Here is a 21,596-nt window from a genome sequence, read left to right as displayed (position 1 = left end):
TATCCTTCAAAAAAATGGTTGCTAAGGAAAAAGCTGTTATTGTAGCAATTTTTAAGTATACAAGTGCAATATTTGAAATCTGTTCCTTTGTCTCCAGTTCTTGAGCTATGACGTTGAGAAGATGGGAGTGGTTTCAATAAGTTGTACTGTATGCTTCTGACAGCAGAGAGCTGTGATACATTTCTAGATCATTGTTTATGTATTTAGTGATTCGTTTGCACTCAAGCATACATGTGAGGTGTATACAGTCATAAAGTGGCTGTAACTGAAGGTCATGTATGTGAGAATGTGTGTTTGTACAGAGGGCATAGCTTTCATCCCCTACCCTCAATTCCATATAAAACGTGGTTTTCTGTCAAATTCTTGTGAACTGCAGGCAGTAAATAATGAAAGACATTTGAGTTTCATACTTTATATACTGAACAGGGAAGGATTCAGGGCTATAGAAAAATATGATGGGTTTTGTGCAAAAATGGAAGGGTTTATAGGCAATATTTTAGTCAGGTAGCAATATGGTTTTGGAATGTTGCTGTAACTGAATCTTATGGAACTAAGATGAACACAATATTTTTTCTGAGAAATGGAGGTATCCCATTAAAAGTGGCCTAGGTGTGCAAGAGAATTTTAGGTTGTGTTTTTTTTTAGAAATGCTTAGACTTCTGGCTCAGTTCCAGACTAAGGTGTCTTCTGTGTTTCCTGTAATTGAAATGGTGTTTGTGAAAGTTTTGCAACCAAGTCTTGTAAAAATAAAAATATATAAACTTTATATTACTTCATTTAACTAGGTTATAGTTATGACTGGCACATATATCTTTTTACATAGCATAAAAGATGCACTTTTGGTATGGCTATGTGTGATAATCTGTTAGCACTACAGGGGTCCTAATTTTATAGGCTGTGCCTGTCAAGAATACTGATTTCTGTATTTGTGTGCCATTTCCCCTGGGGCATGAATTTGAATATATTCAAATTCTGAGTGCTGATTTTGGACCCCATGCTATGATTTTTGATGGTTCTTACTATGATTTTGAAATCTCTGAGGTTGAGAGATGAACTTGAAGGAGGAGTATAGCAATGCTGCCTGCTTGCTGCTGGTGATCATGACTGGGAAGGAGATAGGGACAAGACTTGGGGAATCATTCATCAGAGATTTCAGGGTTTGAGTGCTGAGGCAAAGAGCACTTGCTGTAAGTGTGCACAATTACTTTGTTGTATAATGTTGGTAAATCTTGGTAATGGCTTGTGACACGTAATGTGAGACAGAACCTGAAAAAAAAGTAGGAAGGATCCTTGGCTAGACATACTAAGACCTCAGACAGAATGTATTACATATTTTGTCTGGGAGTCTTAGCATCAGACTCTTAATTTCGCTCATAAAATTTTCGGTTGTCTGGTAATTCACTGCTGGTTATATTCAGTTGATAATACCAAACACTTGAGTTTCATACTTTTTAATTGCTCAGAAAATGCATATTGATGCAAAATGTATTCTATTATTTTTTTTTAAGTAAATGGGAGTAATATTTACATTTTTAAAATACTACCTGATTTATGGACTTTTCCTCTCCCCATTAATTTTGGCTTTCTATATGATTCTTTTTTTTTTTTTCAACAAGACTTTATTCCAAAATAGAGTTTATTCCATATGCATGGTGCATTAACCTTTTCCTACCAGTGATTAAGCCTTTGATCAAACAGTTACATTTCTCTCTAAATTGCACATTACCTTGATCTACAGCTGGTTGTCACATTCATTATGGGTTCTAAAAATTCTTTAATCTCCACTCTATTAACACCTCCTTATATTAATAATGCTCATTGGATAAATATGGTAAATGAGCCTTGTTACTTTTTAAGCTTTGCAACTCAAAATTGTATACAGAAGGGTTGATCAAAAATACTTCGATTATATCTCCTTTTTAGAAAGCAACAGTTTATGTCTTTACCATTTTCCCCCTCACAAGAAAGTTCTGTACTATTTCTTTGTGTGGCAATAGAATGCATTTTCTTGTTAACAAAATGAAGTTCTTCGTGTTTCACTGTTGCAGTCATTACATTTAGGTAATCCTGCTGGCAGGTTGCCCTCAGTCGGCCTGAATTCCAAAGTCCTGGGTCCTGCGTCGGCTGCTGTCACCCCTTCCCTGACGTCAGGTAGTCAGGGGTATAAAAGATGCGGCCAACGCCATTTCCTTTGTCTTTCTTGCCATGCGGTGCCTGAAGCAGACGCAGTTCGCAAGTGCCAGTCGGCCGACTCCTGAGATTTTCGTGTTCGAGTTTCAGATCCAAAGTCTTCAGTAAAGCTAAGTACCCCGTTGGGGAAACTTTTTTTTCTTGCTCCAGACCGATGTCAGAAAAAGTTAATTGTATTTCTTGTGGAAAGCAAATACCTCATAAGGACTTTCATTCTTACTGTATTCCTTGCCTAGAACCCGATCACAATGTTGCTGGTTGTCAGTTTTGTGCTAGATTTAACCAATGCACTATTAAGCGTCGGTATGATTTTGCTTTAAACTACTTTGGACGCCGGTTTAATTATCCAGAAATGTCATCGGATAGCCATCCGACTACCGGAGTTCACAAAAAACGCAAAGAAAAGGAGAGAGATAGACAACTGAGGCCCAAAACCGATGACGAAGCTTCTCCTAAGCCAGTCGCCGGTTCGCCCGTTCTCAGTGAGGCGCTTTCGCAGCCCCTGACGCCCGCTACTTTAGAGTCGCAGGCCACTACCAACTCCCACGTGGAGTCGGCCATGCTGCTGGAAACTCAAGGTATTGGAGCCTTGGATACAATTCCTTCAGATGGGTTTGGAGCCGCTGAGCAGGCACCGGCTTCTGAGGGTGTATTCAGACCTAAGCATCTTTACATTAAACCATCCTCAGCTTCAAAGGCGAAGACTAAAGCACCTTCTAAAGCAAAGAAACAAACTCAAGAGCCACGTGGACAGGCCTCTATGCCCAAAAAACAGATGCTCAAAATGGCCGAAGACTTAATTACCTTGATCAGGGGTTCCCATCCCCCTCCTGATAAGAGGCCTAGGCAAGAGACTGACTATGAATCTTCAGATCAGATTTCTATTTCTTCTGATTCCTCTTCTGATCAGGAATATTCTCTTCCCCCCATGAGAATTCTGATGCTGAAGAATCTATACTTTCAACTTCTCCTCCAGAGGACTATTCATTTGGGGAAACCTTGCATACCATGAGGGAGCATTTCCACTGGGAGAGCCAAGATTTTTCAGAATCTAAAAAGAGGCTCAGGGATTTCCTTTTACTACCTCAACACAGGCCACTAGCCATTCTACCTGTGTTAGATATTGTAGATGACGTGTTTTTGAAGTCTAGTCTTACCCCTGACTCCTTACCTCCAGCTCCTGTTAAGCCTGACACATATTACAGGGTTCCTGACTCTCATAAATTTCTTTTTAAAAACCCTGCTGCAGACCCAGAAACTATTTCACAGGGTCCCAAAGGAGTTAAGGCTTCCGCTGCAAAAAACCCTACCCCCTCTGACAGAGATTCTAGGGCACTGGATAGATGGGGAGAAAAGGTTTACACATCTGCTACCTTGGCTATAAGGGCCTTAAACTGTGAGTTTCATATGCTCAAATATCAACAACATGTCATGGCATTGCTTAACCAGAAAATGTTGTTAAACTCTGAATGTGCAGAAAACAAGGAAATGCAGGATTTATTGCATGCAGCTGAACAAGTTGGAAAGCGTACTTTGCAATGTAGTTTTGATTCTGTGGAGGCCTCCTGCAGGGCCGCAGTTATGGGTTCTGTAATTAGGAGGCATGCTTGGTTAACATCTGGCAGATGTTAAGGAACGTTTGTAAATGACTTTGGGGAGTGCGTCATGTCTCCCAGAAAAACATTATCTGTGTTGTTCTTACTCTACACAAAAGAAGACCTAGTTTGTGCAGAACAGTATTCATTTCTAGACGGATTTTGTGCCTTTAAGTTCCAAACTTGCATCTGATGAAGTTGAGTAAGGTGTACTCGACGAAAAGTGGATTTTTAAAAGGAACGCTTAATAAATCAACAACTTTTACACTCGTTCACGGTTATTTACTGTGTTTGGGAGCTGTAAGCAAGGTTTTTTGGAGTTCAAGCTGTTTTTTGGAGTTGGTAACCTGAGTTGTTTTTATCAGTTTATTCCTCAGATTTTGCAATACTTAACTGAGATGCTGGACAAAGGCCTATCTTTTTCATCTATTAAAATTCATGCCTCTGCCATTTAAGCTCATTACAATACAGAGCCACCAATCTTTATTAAAACAGTACCTCAGAGGAGCCAGACATTTAAGGCCTCCATGGAGATCACCAGTGCCTGCATGGGACCTCAACTATGTCTTGGAAAAACTCACTCTGCCTCCCTTTGAGCCAGCTGCTACTGCTGATATAAAGTTTTTATCTTGGGAAAACAGCTCTGCTCCTAGCAATAACTTCTGCAAGACGAGTTTCAGAGTTACAGGCACTCATGACTGTGGAACCTTTTATCATTTTTTATCCAGACAGGGTCTCTCTGAGGACAAACCCAACATTTATGCCTAAGGTGGTGTCCAGTGTGGCTCTTAATCAAACTGTTCATCTGCCAACTTTTTATCCAAATCCACAGAACAAGGGGGAGAGAATTCTGCATTCTTTGGACGTACACAGACAGCTTAGATTCTACTTGGACAGAACCAAAGTTTTCAGAAAGACAGAGCAATTACTAGTGGCATATGCTGCAGGGTAACAAGGAAAGGCCATCTCAAAGCAGACTATTTCTAAGTGGATAGGCCACTGCATTCGTTTCTGCTACTTACACTATGGCAAGCCAGTGCCTAAGGGCATTAGGTCACATTCAGTCAGAGCTGCAGCCACTTCAGCAGCTTTTCTCAGGGGAGTACCAACCAAGGACATTTTAGAGGCTGCTACTTGGAGTTCAGTGCACACCTTTACTAAGCACTATCATCTGCCACTCTACTCTAAATCCAGGGCAGGCTTTGCCACTGCAGTTCTGCAGGGACTCATAGCAGCTCCTAATGCTGTTTAGCTCCAGCCTCCCATCCATAGCTTTGAGACTCTACCTAAATGTAATGACTGCAACAGTGAAACACGAAGAACATAGTACAGTTGTGTACACTTACCATAAATGTAGATGTTCAAGTGTATTCACTGTTGAAGTCCAGGTTACTCACCCGCCATCCCCCTTTCTTCTGATGGAACCTATCTTTCCTTCTCTGATTTATACAACCTATGTGGTGTATTTGCTGGTAGATGAAGGTAAAGTTTATTTTGGTGCATGTATTTATATATATAAATTTTGGCTACCCTTTTAGGGGCCACCTGACATCTGGGGCAAGAAAAACTAAAGAAAATGGCGTCGGCCGCATCTTTCATACCCCTGACGACCTGACATCAAGGAAGGGGTGACAGCAGCCGACGCAGGACCCAGGACTTTAGAATTCAGGCCAACTGAGGGCAACCTGCCAGCAGGATTACCCAAATGTAATGACTGCAACAGTGAATACACTCGAACATCTACATTTATGGTAAGTGTACACAACTGTACTTTTCCTTTTGTCACTGTTTTGATTCCTATCTTAGTTTCTGAATTCTTAATGTCCTTCATAATGTTCTTCATCAATATTTTGTCTTGTGTTTTCCATTTCCTTGTTACTTTTTCACAACGAATAATAGAAACGAATTAGTTCTTTGACATATTTAGACCTGTTTTATACTGGCTCAGTCCAATATCATTGTCTTTTTAGTAAGATTTAATTTGTCTCCCAGAAGAGTTCCTATTAAAGGAAAACTCCATGTCAGAACTAAAAATAAAATCACTTTTTTTCACTCTACCTATGTTTTCTGAGCTATTAAGACCTCAAAATCACTGTGACTGCTTTGTACAGAATTTTATTATTTTTTTCCACAAAATGGCTACCAGTGGGGCTTGACATATTAACACAATCTTGATTTTCTTATTTCTTGTCATCTTGCATTTTTTCTGTATCAGGACTGCTTCTTTTATTTCTTGAATGGCCACATTTGTGTGTGTCTCAGGGTTTGTCTTACAGTATACTACAGAGTTGTACAGCTGCAACCAAAAAAGTAGCTAAACTGCAGGCCTTTGCTGAAAGTATCTTTTGTAGTCCAAGATGAGTTAACAGTCCCCTCCCCCCACACTTTGGTAAATGCGCTGATACTTTACAAGAATTACAAGAAAAAAATATTTTCTGATTTTTCTGTAAATGTCACAAACATCTTTGATACTACATTTAAGTCATAATATGTAAAGCAGTATAAACAACAAACGTTTAAAGCGTAGCATTTCAATACTGTGCTGCTGCTTATGTAAATTTGTCAAAAGAGGTGACTACTGCCTTTGAACCATTGAATGATCTAATTGCTGTGTTTGATATGAAAGGTATGGCTACTTTGTAAGTATCTGTGAGCTGGTTTAAGCTCTCTTCCTTTCTGCAGTAAAGATAATGGAACAGTTTCATACATCACTACCCTTTTTTTTTTTTTTTACAGCAGCTGGCCTAATTATCCAAGTAAGATTGTCCATAGTACCTGACTACACATTTCACTGTGCCTGTGGTACGTCATGCGGGCGTAGACAAATTCCTGTGCAAATTTTGTGAGAAGTTAAGTGTAAAAAAAGTGCATAGTCTTTCATTTTCCTTAGATTCCGGGGCAAGGAATTAAAAGTTTATAAAGTAGAGTCAGGGTTCTGGTACCTACACAATACTGGAACCATGCTGTAGAAAGAGAAACAGCCTTAGAGTTGAGTTAAACTGTAGGAGAAGATGGAGTTTTCCTTTAATGTCTGAATATCTTGCTTATATTAGCTAAACCTATTGCACTCCCCAAAAATGTTCCCAAGTTCTCCTCTTCCCTTTATTACATCTCTACCATAACTCTCCTGTTGACAGTAACATTTTTCATATTCTAGAGGGACTTAAAAATATTTATGTAGATCTTTCCATCCAGATAGTCAGGTTTTCCATGTTGCATATCTAGGGCATAAACATATTTCTTTCCACTGTTCATTTATATATTTAAGGCCCAGTCTGTTAGACCAGTACTGCTTGAATCTGTCTGCTTATTTAGAGCTTGGTTATCTCAGTCCCGCATAAGCCCTTGAAATTAATCCCGTCCTCTTCTGTCTAATGCTTGCTGGTATAATATATTGCACTACTCCTGGTTTAATACCATTACTTGTTTGATTCTGTCCCTCTGTAGAAATAGGTGGCAACAACTCCACTTTGCAAGCAAAGCAAAAAAGGTGGTAAATCTTGATGTTGATGTAAAAAACATGTAGCTACTGCTTATAATCAAATGGTTAAGTCTTGGGGAAGTTGCTGTTGAATTTAAGTGGCTGGTGAGTGTGAGACTGAGAGCAGACTATCAGGAACCTTGGCTGGACATACTAATTAAAACTGTCAGATGGATTCATTACATTTGAGTCTTATTGTGCATTCTGAATGACTGTGTAGTAGATTATGATCAGATGTGTGATCACAGCCACTTTGTATTCAACAAATGGAGATCGGGAAATTCAGCCTACTAGCAAAGCTTGAGAGGTGTACCTTATACATTTTAGGAAACACATACACTGCTTATCAGACAACAGATCATAACTGTTCATAGTACAAAGAACTTTCCTGTATTACTTAGACATTTATATTAATTTCCTGAATTTTTCAATCATGTGATTACTTTCTAGTATTTGATATGATTTCACCTCTTCCTTTGGACTGTTGTGGTATGCATTACAGATGGTACAACTGTGTAGTAACTTGTTCTGTTTGGGATGGCCTTCCTGGCCACTACAATATCTCTTGCTTTTTCTTTGCACTTTTCCTGGTACAAGTCACATAGTTTCCTCGTATATGTATTCTCAGTTTATTGGAAACTATTTATTATCTTTTAATATTAACTCATGCACACAACTTATTTTTTCCTTGAAAGGATTTTTTTCATAATCCTGATTTTTATTTGGGCTATCTTGGGATAAAATTAGAAAAAAAAGCTCTAAAAATTCACCACATAACACCTAAACCCCCCTGGCTTCTGTGGCCTCTCAGACCCCCTGGCTTACTTTATTTATTTCTCTCAAAAAATATTGCAATATAGATGTAGTCACATACCCACTGTGATGGCATATATTTGGTCATACCCTCTGCATTCCACTTTGGACGTCTAAAAATGTGATAACCACATTGCATCTGCCTCCAAGAAAAACACTACTGCCTCTAGACCATCTTTAACAGTATGAGTTGATTCATCACCAATTCACTCCTCCCTGAACACCACTGTTTCACCCTAGGAAAAGCCAAATAGCTACCCGTAGAACAGAGAGCCAACATACTGTTAGGATCACAACTATACAAAATATGTAATTCGAAACACCCCCGCCACACACACTGTCTCTCTCTCACACACACACACACACACACACACACACACACACACACACACACACACACACACACACACTTCATGAGAAAACCTCCTCATTAATCACAAGCCATACCATCGCTCATTACTCCAAGAAGCAAACTTCAGTGTACTGAGCAAAATTTTGGAACTCATTAAACCACATACTACGTCCTGGTGGACTCTACTCCCCCAATCCTTGTCCCGATAAGACTCCCAAAGATGCTGCTTCCATCTTCAACACATTTCATTGACTCTATATCCAAACTATTTAACACCAGTGCCAACTCATCTACCTTTAATAATATTTCAAACCACTGTATCAAATCCCACTATACTCAAATCAAATTATTTTTCCCTCAAACCTGTACCCACTAGCTACATCAAATCCCTACTCTCTAATCTCAAACCTTGCTCAACCTCTACCGACAACATTCCTTCCCTTTTCTGTCAGTTAGCTGCTGACTCACTTGCTCTCCCTGTATCTATCTTAATCAACTGCTGCATTTCAGAATCCAAAGTCCCTTCCATATGGAAACAATTCTTCACTCTACCAATACATAAAGGAGGTAATTCTTCAGACCTCACTAATTTTAGACCAATTACCATCCACTCTCCTCTCTCTAAAGTTCTAGAAAAATGCATACATAAATGAGTTATGCACTACCTACTCTCTGAAAAGCTGTGCACACTTCCTCAACATGGCTTTAGACCAAAGCATAGTACTACTACTGCCCTACCATCATTCCTTAATACCATATCCCTTGCCAGAGATAACAACAAGCTGGTCTCGTACCTATTCTTAGATCTCTGCAAAGCTTTTGACACAGTCTCTCACCTGTACTTCTGCACAAACTAAGCAACCTTAACCGCTCCCGTGTTACTGTTGCATGCTTTTCCAGCTACCTTACTGATGGATTTCAAGCAGTGAAGTGGCAATCTGCACATTCCCCTCCTCTCCCAGTGAAAATGGGTGTCCCTCAGGGTTCCATCCCTGGTCCACTACTTTTCAACATCTTCAACATTTTCTTTATTCTTCCTGTCTTCAGTCATCACTGGTCCAATACACTGAAGACACTACTGTCATCACTATTGCCGACTCTCTCTCTAAACACATCTCTACAACACAGACTTCCTTTAATTCAGTAGAAAACAGTCTCTTTGATAACCAGCTTATCCTTAACTCCAAAACAAACTAAGCTACTGCTTTTTCTTCCTAAAAACTACAACCACATTAAATCCACTTTCACAATACTGTCCCTCAATAACGCACATTGAGGTGGAAACTAGTACTAAACTCCTTGGTGTCATCATTGACAACCAACTTAAATTCGACCTATACATTAACAACTGTATCAAGAAAACTCTTCAGAAACTAGGGCTCTTCTACCACAACAAAAAGTTTCTCACCAGTGAAGCTAAAGTAACTTTCTCTTATACCTACCTCCTACCCAGTCTATTATATGGCTCTTAAATTCTTACTTGCCTGAACTCTACACAACTTGCCAAACTTGAATCTACCTACAACAACATAGCCAAATTTGCAGCCCATCAGACTTATAAGTCACATCACTGTCTCTCTCTCTCTCTCTCTCTGTCTCAAACACCTTAACTGGCTAGAACTACCTCACCAGCTTCTTCTCCCTCAACTCCAGATCATCCACTTAATCCTTTATCAGCCTTCTTGCTGTCCTACCCTATCATCTGTCATCTCCCACTATTCACCTGCTAGATCCCTCCGGAGCTCTAACCTAGATCTGCTACAAATCCTCAAACCTAAAACTAAGAAAGGATGTATTCTCTATAACTATAATCCTTCCAAGGCCTAGAACAAGCTCCCACTAGAGATCAGGTCAGTCAAGCAACTTAGTCAATTCAAGCTAGCCATTAAAGAATACCTGTTAAGCCAGTGGACCTGTACCCACTCCCCCCTTAAACAGCTTATCTACCCTAACTGGACATGTCTATGTGCTCCCAACTTGTGTAACTTTCTTTAACTTTCTAGACCTTGTCTCACATTAACTTCTCTATCCTAGGCACATTACATACATTGTTATCTGCATAATGTAAGATTTTACATCTGATGACAAAACTATTGTTAGCCCTTCTGAATGGTGTAGGATTCTAAATCTGACAGGCATAATGATTAGTTTACTGTAGTAAATCCTTGTTTTTCATGTATATGTTCTGAACATTTTTTGTAAACCAGTTGTTGATTGTTTACTTATTTTTGTAAATAATAATCTGTAGAACATGTGGAGCTTTTCTCCCTGTGCCTCTGCTGAAAAGGGGCTGCTTAGCTCAGTCGGACAAACCCGGTCAACAAATGTAAAATTTATTTATTTATTTTTATTTATTTTACATTTGTTGACCGGGCTAGTCCAACTGGATATATGTCCATTTTCAGTAGAGGCCCGGGGAGAAAAGCTCCAATGGATTATTACAAGTTTATACAGCAATAGGCAATACAAGATTAAAATTTAAAAACAAAGTTAGACAATATATGTAATGTATAACCATGATAGGAGCAAAACAAAAGAGAAATAATAAAATGCAATAAAACAAAGAAATAAAATAAATAAATACACTTACTCCACTTTGAGTGCTACTCACAAAACAACTTTTAATCGAAACCAAGTGATCCTGTTTCTTCACTGGATACATCTGTCCCTTATCTCCTTCTCTCCTGTACACATAGAAATAGTGAAGCACAACCAGCCTTAGAAACTATTGTAAATATTGTGTAATGTAATTTCGGGGTGGGGGGGGGGGTTGTTAAACTTCTTGCTTTTCACCCTGGATTGTGCATAAAATTGGTCAACACTGATCAATGCACTCCTGCAGTAAGCAAATATATGCGTTTGTCAAATGGTCTAAATGCACTTACTTCAAATTTCATCTCCTATGTATATAAGAAGGCAGAAACATTCATGTCCACAGCTAAAGGGGTTGGCTTTAATGGTCTGAAATTGTCCATAAATAGACTTAAAAATTTAAAGTAAAAGAAAAAGTCATGGACATTCAGAATTGCCATTTAGCTGAAACACCTGATATCCTTAAAGGGTGATTTGCATATATCCCATGAGGCCTCTGATGCAAGAGGTTTAAGGTATCACACAGTTAGAAGTCTAGTTTTGCTAGATTTTTCTTTTTGTGTTTTTTAACCAGTTGGTTATCTGTGTGACCTTTTTACTCTTTATTTTAATCTCCTATGTATATTGAAAACATTTAATTAATCAAGGTAAAGCACTTCAAATGCATTGTGTTTTTATTTATTTATTTTTTATTTGAGCAGGGGACTAATCACCTGCACCTCCGTGTGGGAGACTGTGTCCCCACACCCACACTAACCTAAATATACCATCTTCAGGACTGTACAGTAATAGAGAAAAGTTCACTTGCATCTCTCACAAATACCAGATTCCTTTCACTTTTTTGAACTGCACTTCATTCAGTTAGTTTAATTAATTCATACAAAATGCATTCAACAGGAGGAGACATTGGCCAACTAAGAGTGACCGATATGTAATACGAGTGTACATACATACATACATACATACACACGTGTATAAATGCAACATATGTAGCAGTAGTTGAGCTTCACTGTTTAAGAACACTGATCTAGTGAATTTGCATATGCTAACTATATTACAGCAAACAAAGTTATGCCCCTGGCATATGCTGATGTTTTACAAGTGTCCTACTTTGATAGAGTTTAATATTATTAATTCACTCCTAACGTTATTAGCTCTTGAAACTTACATCTTTAGGTTTATAACAATTTTCTAAAAAAAAATAGTATCAAGGTTAAAAACATAAGCAGAGAAATTGGAAAAAATAAAGTTTAAACTCTTGAACAGTAACTTTTAGGTATAAAAATATTTTCACCACAAATTCTTTACAATAGTACTAACTTGGCACAAGATCTTCACAGCATTACATTTATAATGTAAAATGAATCCAGACATATTTCTGTAATTTGCATGAATGTTTTCTGTCTGCCAAAACTTCTCTTGTATTTTTGTCTACCTGACTTGAGATTTTATATTTCATGTAGTTAGTTTCTTTGTGCTTGTTTTTTAACATTCTTTCCAGACGTGTATGCAAACTTCACAAAATAAATGATAGTTTCTCAGGCTGTACAGCTTACAGTTTACTGTAACTAACTGCTTTCCTCAACATCATCTAAAGTTTCAGGTGATTCTTTGCAGTACTTTGAATATGCCTTACCTTTGACCATATTAAACTACAGAATTTGTATTTTTTTCACATAATCAATCAACAATAAGCCTGTACCACTAATGCAGCATCTTTAGTTCAGTGCATTTTTATGTACATGAACAGAATCATACTTGCTTCTTCAAAGTCTCTACTCATTCATCCTGTCACCAAGACCTCGACTCCTCTTAGGTCATCTGTGTGTATTTGTATGTGTATATGTCTGTATGTTGCTTGTTGGTCTAAAGGTATAATTCTTGCTTGTGATGAGAGGTCCCAGGTTCAAATCTAATCCGCCCTAATGTTTTGAAAAGGGTAGAAACTAGATATTCGTTATTTATGTTGCTTAATACTGATGAACTGGAATCTTTGGGCAGATAATTTGCAGCTTAGCCAGTCAGGAGCCAGGTGTCACCTGCGTGCCTGTGGACAGTGGTGACACTATTACCTCTCCATTACACCATGATATTTTACAATATGATCCATCAGTAAGATGGGGCTACGTTAGGTCTCAACATTTAAAGCTATTAATAGATGCCTAAACAACTGTTATGTCCACAGAAGTGCATTGTGGACAATCTTGGAATTTTTGTTAATTGCATCCTGGCCTTGCCACTGATTCCTATCATTAACTGATAAGCAAGTGTCTATTGAGTGTGAATAAAGCCTGTTGTAGCTTCTCCAAAGTTTTCTGTGAATAACTGACGTGCTTCTTCTTTGGTGCCAATGCCACATAAAAAGAGAATCCATTCCTGGTATATCACTTGCTGCCTGTTCACATAGTGAGAACTGACTGTTGAGCTAATGGCAAAGCATACCTACTCACTGATGTATTACAGTGTTAGTATTCATTAAGTTATGAGACTCCCTGAATACAGCTTCACATGCAGGCATTCTATATGCATCAGTGGGATCCAAATGTGGACTTTCAACATTTTTGTTCTTTAATGAAAAAAATGTGACTATTTTAAAAGTGTCTACAGCCTATACTTTTGGAAAATGCTTTTAGAGTCACACCTAGCAGATAAGGGATGTCCCATTTCTGGCAGCTAACATACATCCTTAGATTCCTCAGCATTTTCTGACAAAATCAATAAAATATAAGCCAAAGAATAAACCTGTAATGAATACATTCAATGCTATTAAAACAAACAACACTGATCAGTAAAAAGTTCTTTCACAAGTTAAATAGCATATTCAGTGTCTTTACAGCAAAACTGTTTAGTGCGTTACATATGGACATTGTATTTTATGTCTTTCAGCATGACATTTCATATTATGCCCCTCAGTAACATCACACTCAGTTATGAAAGTATGAATGATTGTTTAGCAGTTGTTACACATTTTCATATTCAGAGTGGTTGATCTGTGTCAATGCACTGAGTTAGCCTTTAGTGTCATTTTGTTTCTCACTGCCTGTCTTTCAACAAATTGCCTGCCTATACTTGATCTTAATTGGCAAGTCTTAAAAGCAACATTTCCTTTCTGCAGTGTTTTTCCATCCCAAGGATGATCTCCATACTTTTGCATATTAAAAAGCATGACTTAGCTGTTTCTCCCACACTGTGGCATTTCTCTCCTAGTCCGCTTTCTCAGTGTATACTATACTGAGGCTGAATGAAGTCTCATGATTCTTACTACAGGTACTATAGGATACCTGTAGCTGTTTTCTGTTATTTCATACTCACTAAGGTAATAAAGCAATTCAGGCTCAAAATGTACAGCTCTTTAATTCTGTGATATCATAAGAAGCTGCAGTCTTTCCTCTTCCTGTGGCCATAAACTTGTTAAACCCTTTATAACCTGAAAATGAATACGCCTGCAACACTGAGAGCAACTTCAGTAATTAATTAAGCAGTATAACCCTCAGGCTGTCTCGGTGAAGGAAGACCGAACTTAACACTCGCAAAATACAACATTTTAAATAGGCTTGGTTACCCCCGTTATTTTTTCATCCTGTTTCAGGAACCTTTTATAGATGGTGTAACGCATATGTAAGAGTCACTACTTTTACAGAGGATTCTCAAACTTGACAGTATTTCTGACTACTTCCATTCTAAATGAATGGGTCAGTGGGCTGACAGTAGATGTTAGGTCACTGTAATCTTATTAGCTGTACTCTCACAGTGCACCATGAGCAAGAAGTAGCTTTCAAAAAAAATCAAATCAGCACTTCTGCCCCCATGGGCGCATTCAGGGTCAGGGAAGAAAATAAATATAATAAGTAGTTATTGTGGGACTGGCAGCTTTGGATTGTGTGAAAGTTCATGCAAAGGTCAAGAATGGATATCTTTTTAATTCTTGCCCATAATGGTCCTTCTTTAAAGCCTGCATCCTCAAACAACATCTTGGTAACATAAGGCGTTGGGGTTGTGAAATGAAAACTCAACAAAATGCCACAATCAAACAAAATTAATAACATTACTTTACTCCCAAATAACTTGGCTATTTTCACAGTAATATCTGCTTACCTTACTGCACAGAAGTGAAGCATATCTCCTCCATGGATGGACTCTCAACTATGACCCAGGTGACCTGTGTTCAAATAGCAGCTCAGGTTCTGTAATAGTCTGGGGATAGGTAGGAGTGAGTGTTTGATGGGGTGAGGGAGAGGTAGCTTTTCTGGTTTGCTGATAACCAGCAGTGACATGCAGATGCTCATAACTGATTACGAGCTAGTGTTGGCAGCTCTCATCATGCCCCACTGGGATGCATGTGGCCATGTCATTCATTAGGTGAGGGATTAGGGCTATAGTACAAATAATCTTCATTGCTGGGATGCCAGTGATGTCCGTGTGGACAGAAACCTCCTCAATGATGGTCCCTCCATTTGTTTGGCTCTTAACATCTCGAGGGATGTCCAGTATGAGGGTACATATGGGCATAGAATGGAAAGGTGGAGAACTGATGTCCAGCAAGCATGGATGGAAATGTTGAATAGAGGAAAAAAATGAAATATTTTCTGTATCCAACGTACGAGACACTCAGAATTCTACAAGACCAAAAAAAAAAAAAAAAAAGCAAAATGTTTTACTCTTATACTTTATGTTGCATATAATTGCAAAATGCAGTTATGCAGGCAAAACAATGTCCCCCTCCACTGTTATTATTTACCATTTACCAAACGCTCAAAAATTCCACAGAACAACAAAACTTTTTATGTTGTGCTTTGTGTTGCAAATAATAGCAAAATGCAAGTATGCAAGCAGAGCCTTTGCTGTTTAGATCCCCCATCCCCACCCAAACAGAACAATGCATTCAGTTGAATTTAACATTGGCTAATTTTTACATTTGATTATGGAAGTCCAGTCGTTTCTTTCTGCTTTGTTCCTCCTCTTTCACTGAGCAGTGACAGGTGGAATGTAGCTCTGGCGGCTTTGCTGCTGGTCTTAATTTCACAACCAATTGTCTTCCTCCAATAGTCAATGTGACCTTCTTATTCCTCCTCCTTCCCCTTCTTTATTTTGTAGAGAAGAAGAAACAAATAGCAGCCAGGAGCAGACTACAACTGTTTTTTGAAAAAAGTCACAACACACATTCCTTTTCTTACAAAAATAATATTGTACAAGTCTGTTCAAGTACAAGAAAGGCTTATTTATACCACTTCTCATGGATGAAGTACCACTCCCAGTGTCCATTGGAGCCAAATGCAGCTACCAGTGCCACAGGTCAAGTGGACTTGAGAACAACATGTCTATCCCAGAATCAAAATTAAGACAGTAGTATAGAGCCAGGAAAAAAAAGTGTTGCCTCCTTTGTCTCTGACCTGGTATGTTACAACAGATGATTATTTTTTTCATCCACAGATACTAAAATGCCACTACATTCTGGAGGGTGCAATCCTTTTAAATGATGCATTAAACCAGGGTCCTATCTATTTACTGTACCTGTGCGGGGTAGCTGTTATTAGCACCACAGCATTTCTTCAGTAAAAAGGAGAAACTTAACTAAAAACTGCAGTAAATTGTGCAGCATTGTAACTTTTTAATACTTAACAAACCATTAAAGTGCTTTATGCAACTTAAGGTTTTTAAACATTTTACGTGTGTAGGAGCTGGGCTTTTGTTCTGGTTCCTTCTCTAATCTTATTTACTAGAGCTGCAGCTGTTTGCACTGGTTTGGTTCTACAAAAAATAAAAAAAAATGTATGCAAGCTATTCAACCACAAAGGAAATTTATTTTGGTAAGCTTTTTTCTTTTTTTTCTTTATCTGAAAGTCTGAGAAAATACTGCACATCTAATAAGTTGCTTTTCTAACCTGGTCTGTGAATCTTGTCATGCCTTTCAGTTCGATCCTGGATTCTGATGGGCATAGGGATATGCAGTCAAAACGAGGAATGCTTTTGGCTGTTTCAACACATGGGGACATTGAGATCAAAAACAGGACTGATCGTGGTAGATTAGAATTGGTGGTGAACGCTACGGGCTGTGGTTTCAGTTACTGACTCATGATGTTATAGGAAGTGTGAGCTGTTTAAGAAGGACGAATGTATCTTGGTAATTCTCTCAACAAAATAAGAAGCAGCCTCTTCAAGTTTAGAATTTGCACAGTTTGGTGTGGTGTGGGGAGTATGTGTGTGTGTAGCTTAATCTGATGCATTGGAGATGTTTTATATTACAAGGGATTTTTTGGTAGTATTTGGTCTAATATGCTGAATAAGAAGCATGAATCTGAGTTAACTGAGAAAAGGTTGGTCTCTGTCCAGAAACACTATACCCACTGTCTCAGTTCAATTCACTGTATTAAACTTGTTACCAAACAAGGCCGTGAACAATGAATCTGGAGTAAAAGTGCATAGGGACAGGAGTCTCCAAACAAGTGTGGTAGCTTTATTATAACCTAGAATTAGAGGGCTTGAATCATCAGCAGAACCTTAACCTGTGAAGTCTTTAATGAGTAGTTTAAAATCCTCATGAGTCATTTGTATTTTTGACATTCTGAAAGACTGGATGTTACAGCAGCTTACCTGTGCACATATAATACTTTTCCCTAACCTGTGAAGTCTTTAATAAGTAGTTTAAAATCCTCATGAGTCATTTGTATTTCTGACATTCTGAAAGACTGGATGTTACAGCAGCTTACCTGTGCCCATATAATACCTTTCCCTATTCCTGTTTACATGACACTGCTGCGCATTTTGGGGTCTTCATGGTAAGATGATGTCATTTGGGAATATGCATGATTATCTACTCAATAGTACTGCACATACCTCTCAACCTCTTAAGAAAAGAAATCTGGACAAAGCCAGAAAAAATGGGGGGACAAAGGTCCAAAAATAGGGACAGATTTTAAATATTGCTCAGATGACTGCAAACTGGGCGCCATAGTAGAAAACACATCTGACACAGATATCCTTCAGAAGGGTCTCACAGAAACGGATAACTGGTGCCAGAGCCACGGCCTAAAGTTAAATGCCAAAAAATGCATAGTCATACCCTTCGGGAAAAACAAGGTTACCCCTAGCTACCAAATAGGTGGCAATCCACTGAGCACAGAAGAAGTTATCAGGGACCTGGGGACCCAGGTTGATAGTAGTCTGTCATTCGACACCCATGTAGCTAAAGTAGTTAGGAAGACCTTCTACATTGCCCACCTTATCATGAAGGATTCTCATCTAGATCAAGGGAGGTCATAGTCTCCCTTTACTCATCACTCATCAGACCAATGATTGAGTACAATGCCCCATTCGGAATGTATCTGACCCGACACTTGCAGCAGCTGGAGAGGCCACAAAAGTTCCTCACCAAAAGGATAAAGGGTCTCAAAAATCTGTCCTATGCTGCCCGACTGAAAGAACTCCAGCTCTATTCAGTCGCCACGCTTGCTCAGAGGTGACCTTTGCCTAACATACAAGGCCATGTCAAACCCAGATTTGATGAATATGCTTCACCTCAAAAATCTAGATCCATCAGAGCCACAAGGGCGGAGACTTAAACCTTGACACGGCTATTAATAGGACGTGCTGGAGGGATAGATTCATCACCCAAAGACTCCCTATGCTGTGGAACAAAATCCCGGTACATGTGAGGCAGAGCACCTCGCTGGCCTTGTTCAAGAGAAATCTTGACCAATGGATGGGAGATCGCAGATATACCCCAGGGATTACCTCAGTGTCACTGCTCGACAGAGGCACAGAAAAATAATGGGTATAGTTCCCCATACTAAAGGGGTGGCCTAAGCCACAAAACGATGGGCTAGGCTTGTAAATGCCCTCGGGCAGATAGCCTAGTATGAACCTATGAACCTATGAACCTATAAACATCGAAAGCTGCTAGAATGACAAATTTTACATTATTATATATTTTCTGAAGGATGTGAAGTCTGAAAACTCAAATGCCTGGCATTATTTAATGATTTCAATCCTCAATAATTTATTTGCCAGAAAAACACAAATTTAATGAGGAACAGGTGAAAAATAAGAGGCAAAAATCTGGACATTCTGCGAAAATCTTTACAGATGAGAGGTATGATTTACTGCGTAATGCTTTGCTTATGTTTCCTGAGTGATGCTGATCTTGTAGCCTTAATGTTGTGCAGTGTAGTAGATGAATTTCATGTAACGATAAGCATTTAAGATATATGACCTTATGGAACCGAGTAGAAAAGGGCAACCACATTTTTTCATTTCACAGCTTGAATTGCTATTATGTACCACTGTTTAAGAATGCACTAACTTTATTTCCTACTCAACAGGTAGATGGTTCTTTTATTGCGCTAAAACCATTTTGTTCTGGTTTGTTTCAGACGATTTGTTTCCAATGAAACATTATTCAGAAAGTTGATTGAAGTTTCAAGGACTATGTCTGCAGCACGCTGGTCACTTGGTGGAAATGCACCCATGATGGCAAACCGCCTAGCTAGGGAAGGATGTGACGTGCTGCTTGGGAGCAGACTCAGTTCAGAACTTTTGGATTTTCTGTCTGAACACATAACAGGTTAAAGTTACATTACTTTTTCTTTGTTCCAGAGTTTGCAAACTTGCCTTTTTAAAAAAGCATTTTTTGACTCTTTGTACTTTGGAGTCGATTTTCAGTGAATTTAGCAGGTTTTAATGCTCTCACTAATATTATAGCTCAGCTGAGGTGTTTATTTATGTAGAATATAAAGGGTTTGTTTGTATTTCCGCTCCTAACCAGTTTGTCAGCAAAGCAAAGAAATAAAACACTAAAGCTTTTAATTGGAAGCCTTCTTTTCTGGAAATCGAGAGATTTCCTCCGATTTCTTCATCTGGCAGTTGTTGCAGATAGTAAAGTCTGTAAGCTGTCTTGCTTGTGGTACAGAGTTTGATTCCATCAACCCTCATTTACCTGCTATGTGATTTTGAGCAAGTCACTTAACCAGACAGTACTTGGGGGCAACTAGGAATTTGGGCTAGGCTCCTCAGTGGTCCCTTGGACTGAAAGCTTAATAACTACCTATGAACCCTTAAAGGATCAATACTAATTAAAAATACCACTCTCTATACACTTCTGACTATATATCATGTGACTGAATCAACCAATAAAAACCTTTGCTCATAAAATTGCAAGTATAGTCACAACAGATTATTTAACTTTAATGCACAACTGATTTCATCAGACCTATCATTGAGTACAATGCCTCCTTTGGTGTGTACCTAACCAGGCATGTACAGCAACTGGAACATCCACAGAGGCTCCTCACTAAACGAATACAGGGAGTAAGTAATATGTCCTGTGCCTACCGCCTCAAGGCCCTGTCGCTGTATTCTGTCTCGTACAGGCTTTTGAGGGGAGATCGATGCCTGGCATACAGGGCATTGTCAGACCCCAGTCTGATAGACCACCTGCCTATCCACAAAACAAACAGTACCAGAATTACCCGTTCTAAAGACTTGAACCTTGCCTGTGATAGAAATAGGACCGCCTGTGATAGAAATAGGACCTGCTGGAGAGATAGGTATGTATCCCAGAGACTACCTTGTCTATGAAACAGGCTCCCCATCCATGTAAAGCAGCATTCCTCTCTAATCCAATTCAACTGCAACTTGGACAATTGGATGGGAAACCGGAAATTCATCCCTGGTTTGGCACCTATGTCTCTGATGCAAACAGGTAACCTGTAAATGGTTTATCGCCCAAGCCCATGCTTACACTTGTCAAGGGTATCAGAACTTGTCAGAGATTTGGGATGCATGGCTAGGCTTAAAAAGACCCTTGTGGTTGCTAACCTAGTAAACACCTATGAATTTAATGATGTTAATAGACTCATTTAACACTGGCAGTGCTGGGGCTTTGAGATGCATCTGCCAAGCAAACTCCTTTACCTCTTTTTTAGTCAACAGCATACAGATTAGAACAAGAGGAGGAGATCAGGACCTTTATTTACAGAAGTAAAGGAGATTAAGGGGTAAAGGAGTGAGTGGTAGCTGTCTCCAAGCTACTGCATCTCCAGGTTTAACAGATTCTGTCCGCACCAAATTCATCATACCCAAAAGCATTAATACAGAAGCAGATATCATTAAGGTACAGAGCCTTAGTAATTGTTAGACAGGTATTCAACAGACAAATTAAATAATCACAGTATAGAAGTCTTTGGATTCCAAGAACAACAAACTTAGATCATTACCTGACTTCAGAATGCACTGTGGCTGTAATGCATCAAATTTAGTCCAGGTATGGTAATATTGGTTTAACTAGTGAAAATAAAGCAGAAACATGGAAAGGGTCCAACTAACCAAAAATAAAGAACAGAAGGAAAGCATATGCTACTTGGTCAGGAAATTCATTTCTCTAAGTTATTATATAGGCTTGATGCAAGTAAAAAGCAAGAATGAAAAAAGATGCATTAGAAAATGATGCTGCAGTATATTAGACTGGCAGTTATTCCTTCATTTAAATTAATGTGATTGGAAGGTACTGAGGTGGGATGGGGTGTAACAGAATGACCAGCAATAAGTCAAGGAGCAAGGTAAAAGTCTGAAGTTAAGA

General features: G+C 38.8%; 1 protein-coding gene across 1 annotated transcript in view; it reads left to right on the top strand.

Moving 5' to 3' along the window:
- The window catches only part of LOC122791311 (ADP-dependent glucokinase-like), a 624,051-nt gene that overhangs the window by 227,744 nt on the left and 374,711 nt on the right, over positions 1 to 21,596 (top strand). The window contains exon 3 of the mRNA XM_044059018.1: positions 19,393 to 19,583. Coding sequence (XP_043914953.1) covers positions 19,393 to 19,583 — 191 coding nt within the window. The remainder of the gene's footprint in view (positions 1 to 19,392; positions 19,584 to 21,596) is intronic.

Source organism: Protopterus annectens, chromosome 1.part2, assembly GCF_019279795.1.
Source record: "Protopterus annectens isolate FY-2018-M chromosome 1.part2, PAN1.0, whole genome shotgun sequence".
Classification (NCBI taxonomy): domain Eukaryota; kingdom Metazoa; phylum Chordata; order Ceratodontiformes; family Protopteridae; genus Protopterus; species Protopterus annectens.
The sequence above is the reverse complement of the archived record's forward strand: the minus strand, read 5'-3'. Positions and strand labels throughout refer to the sequence as shown.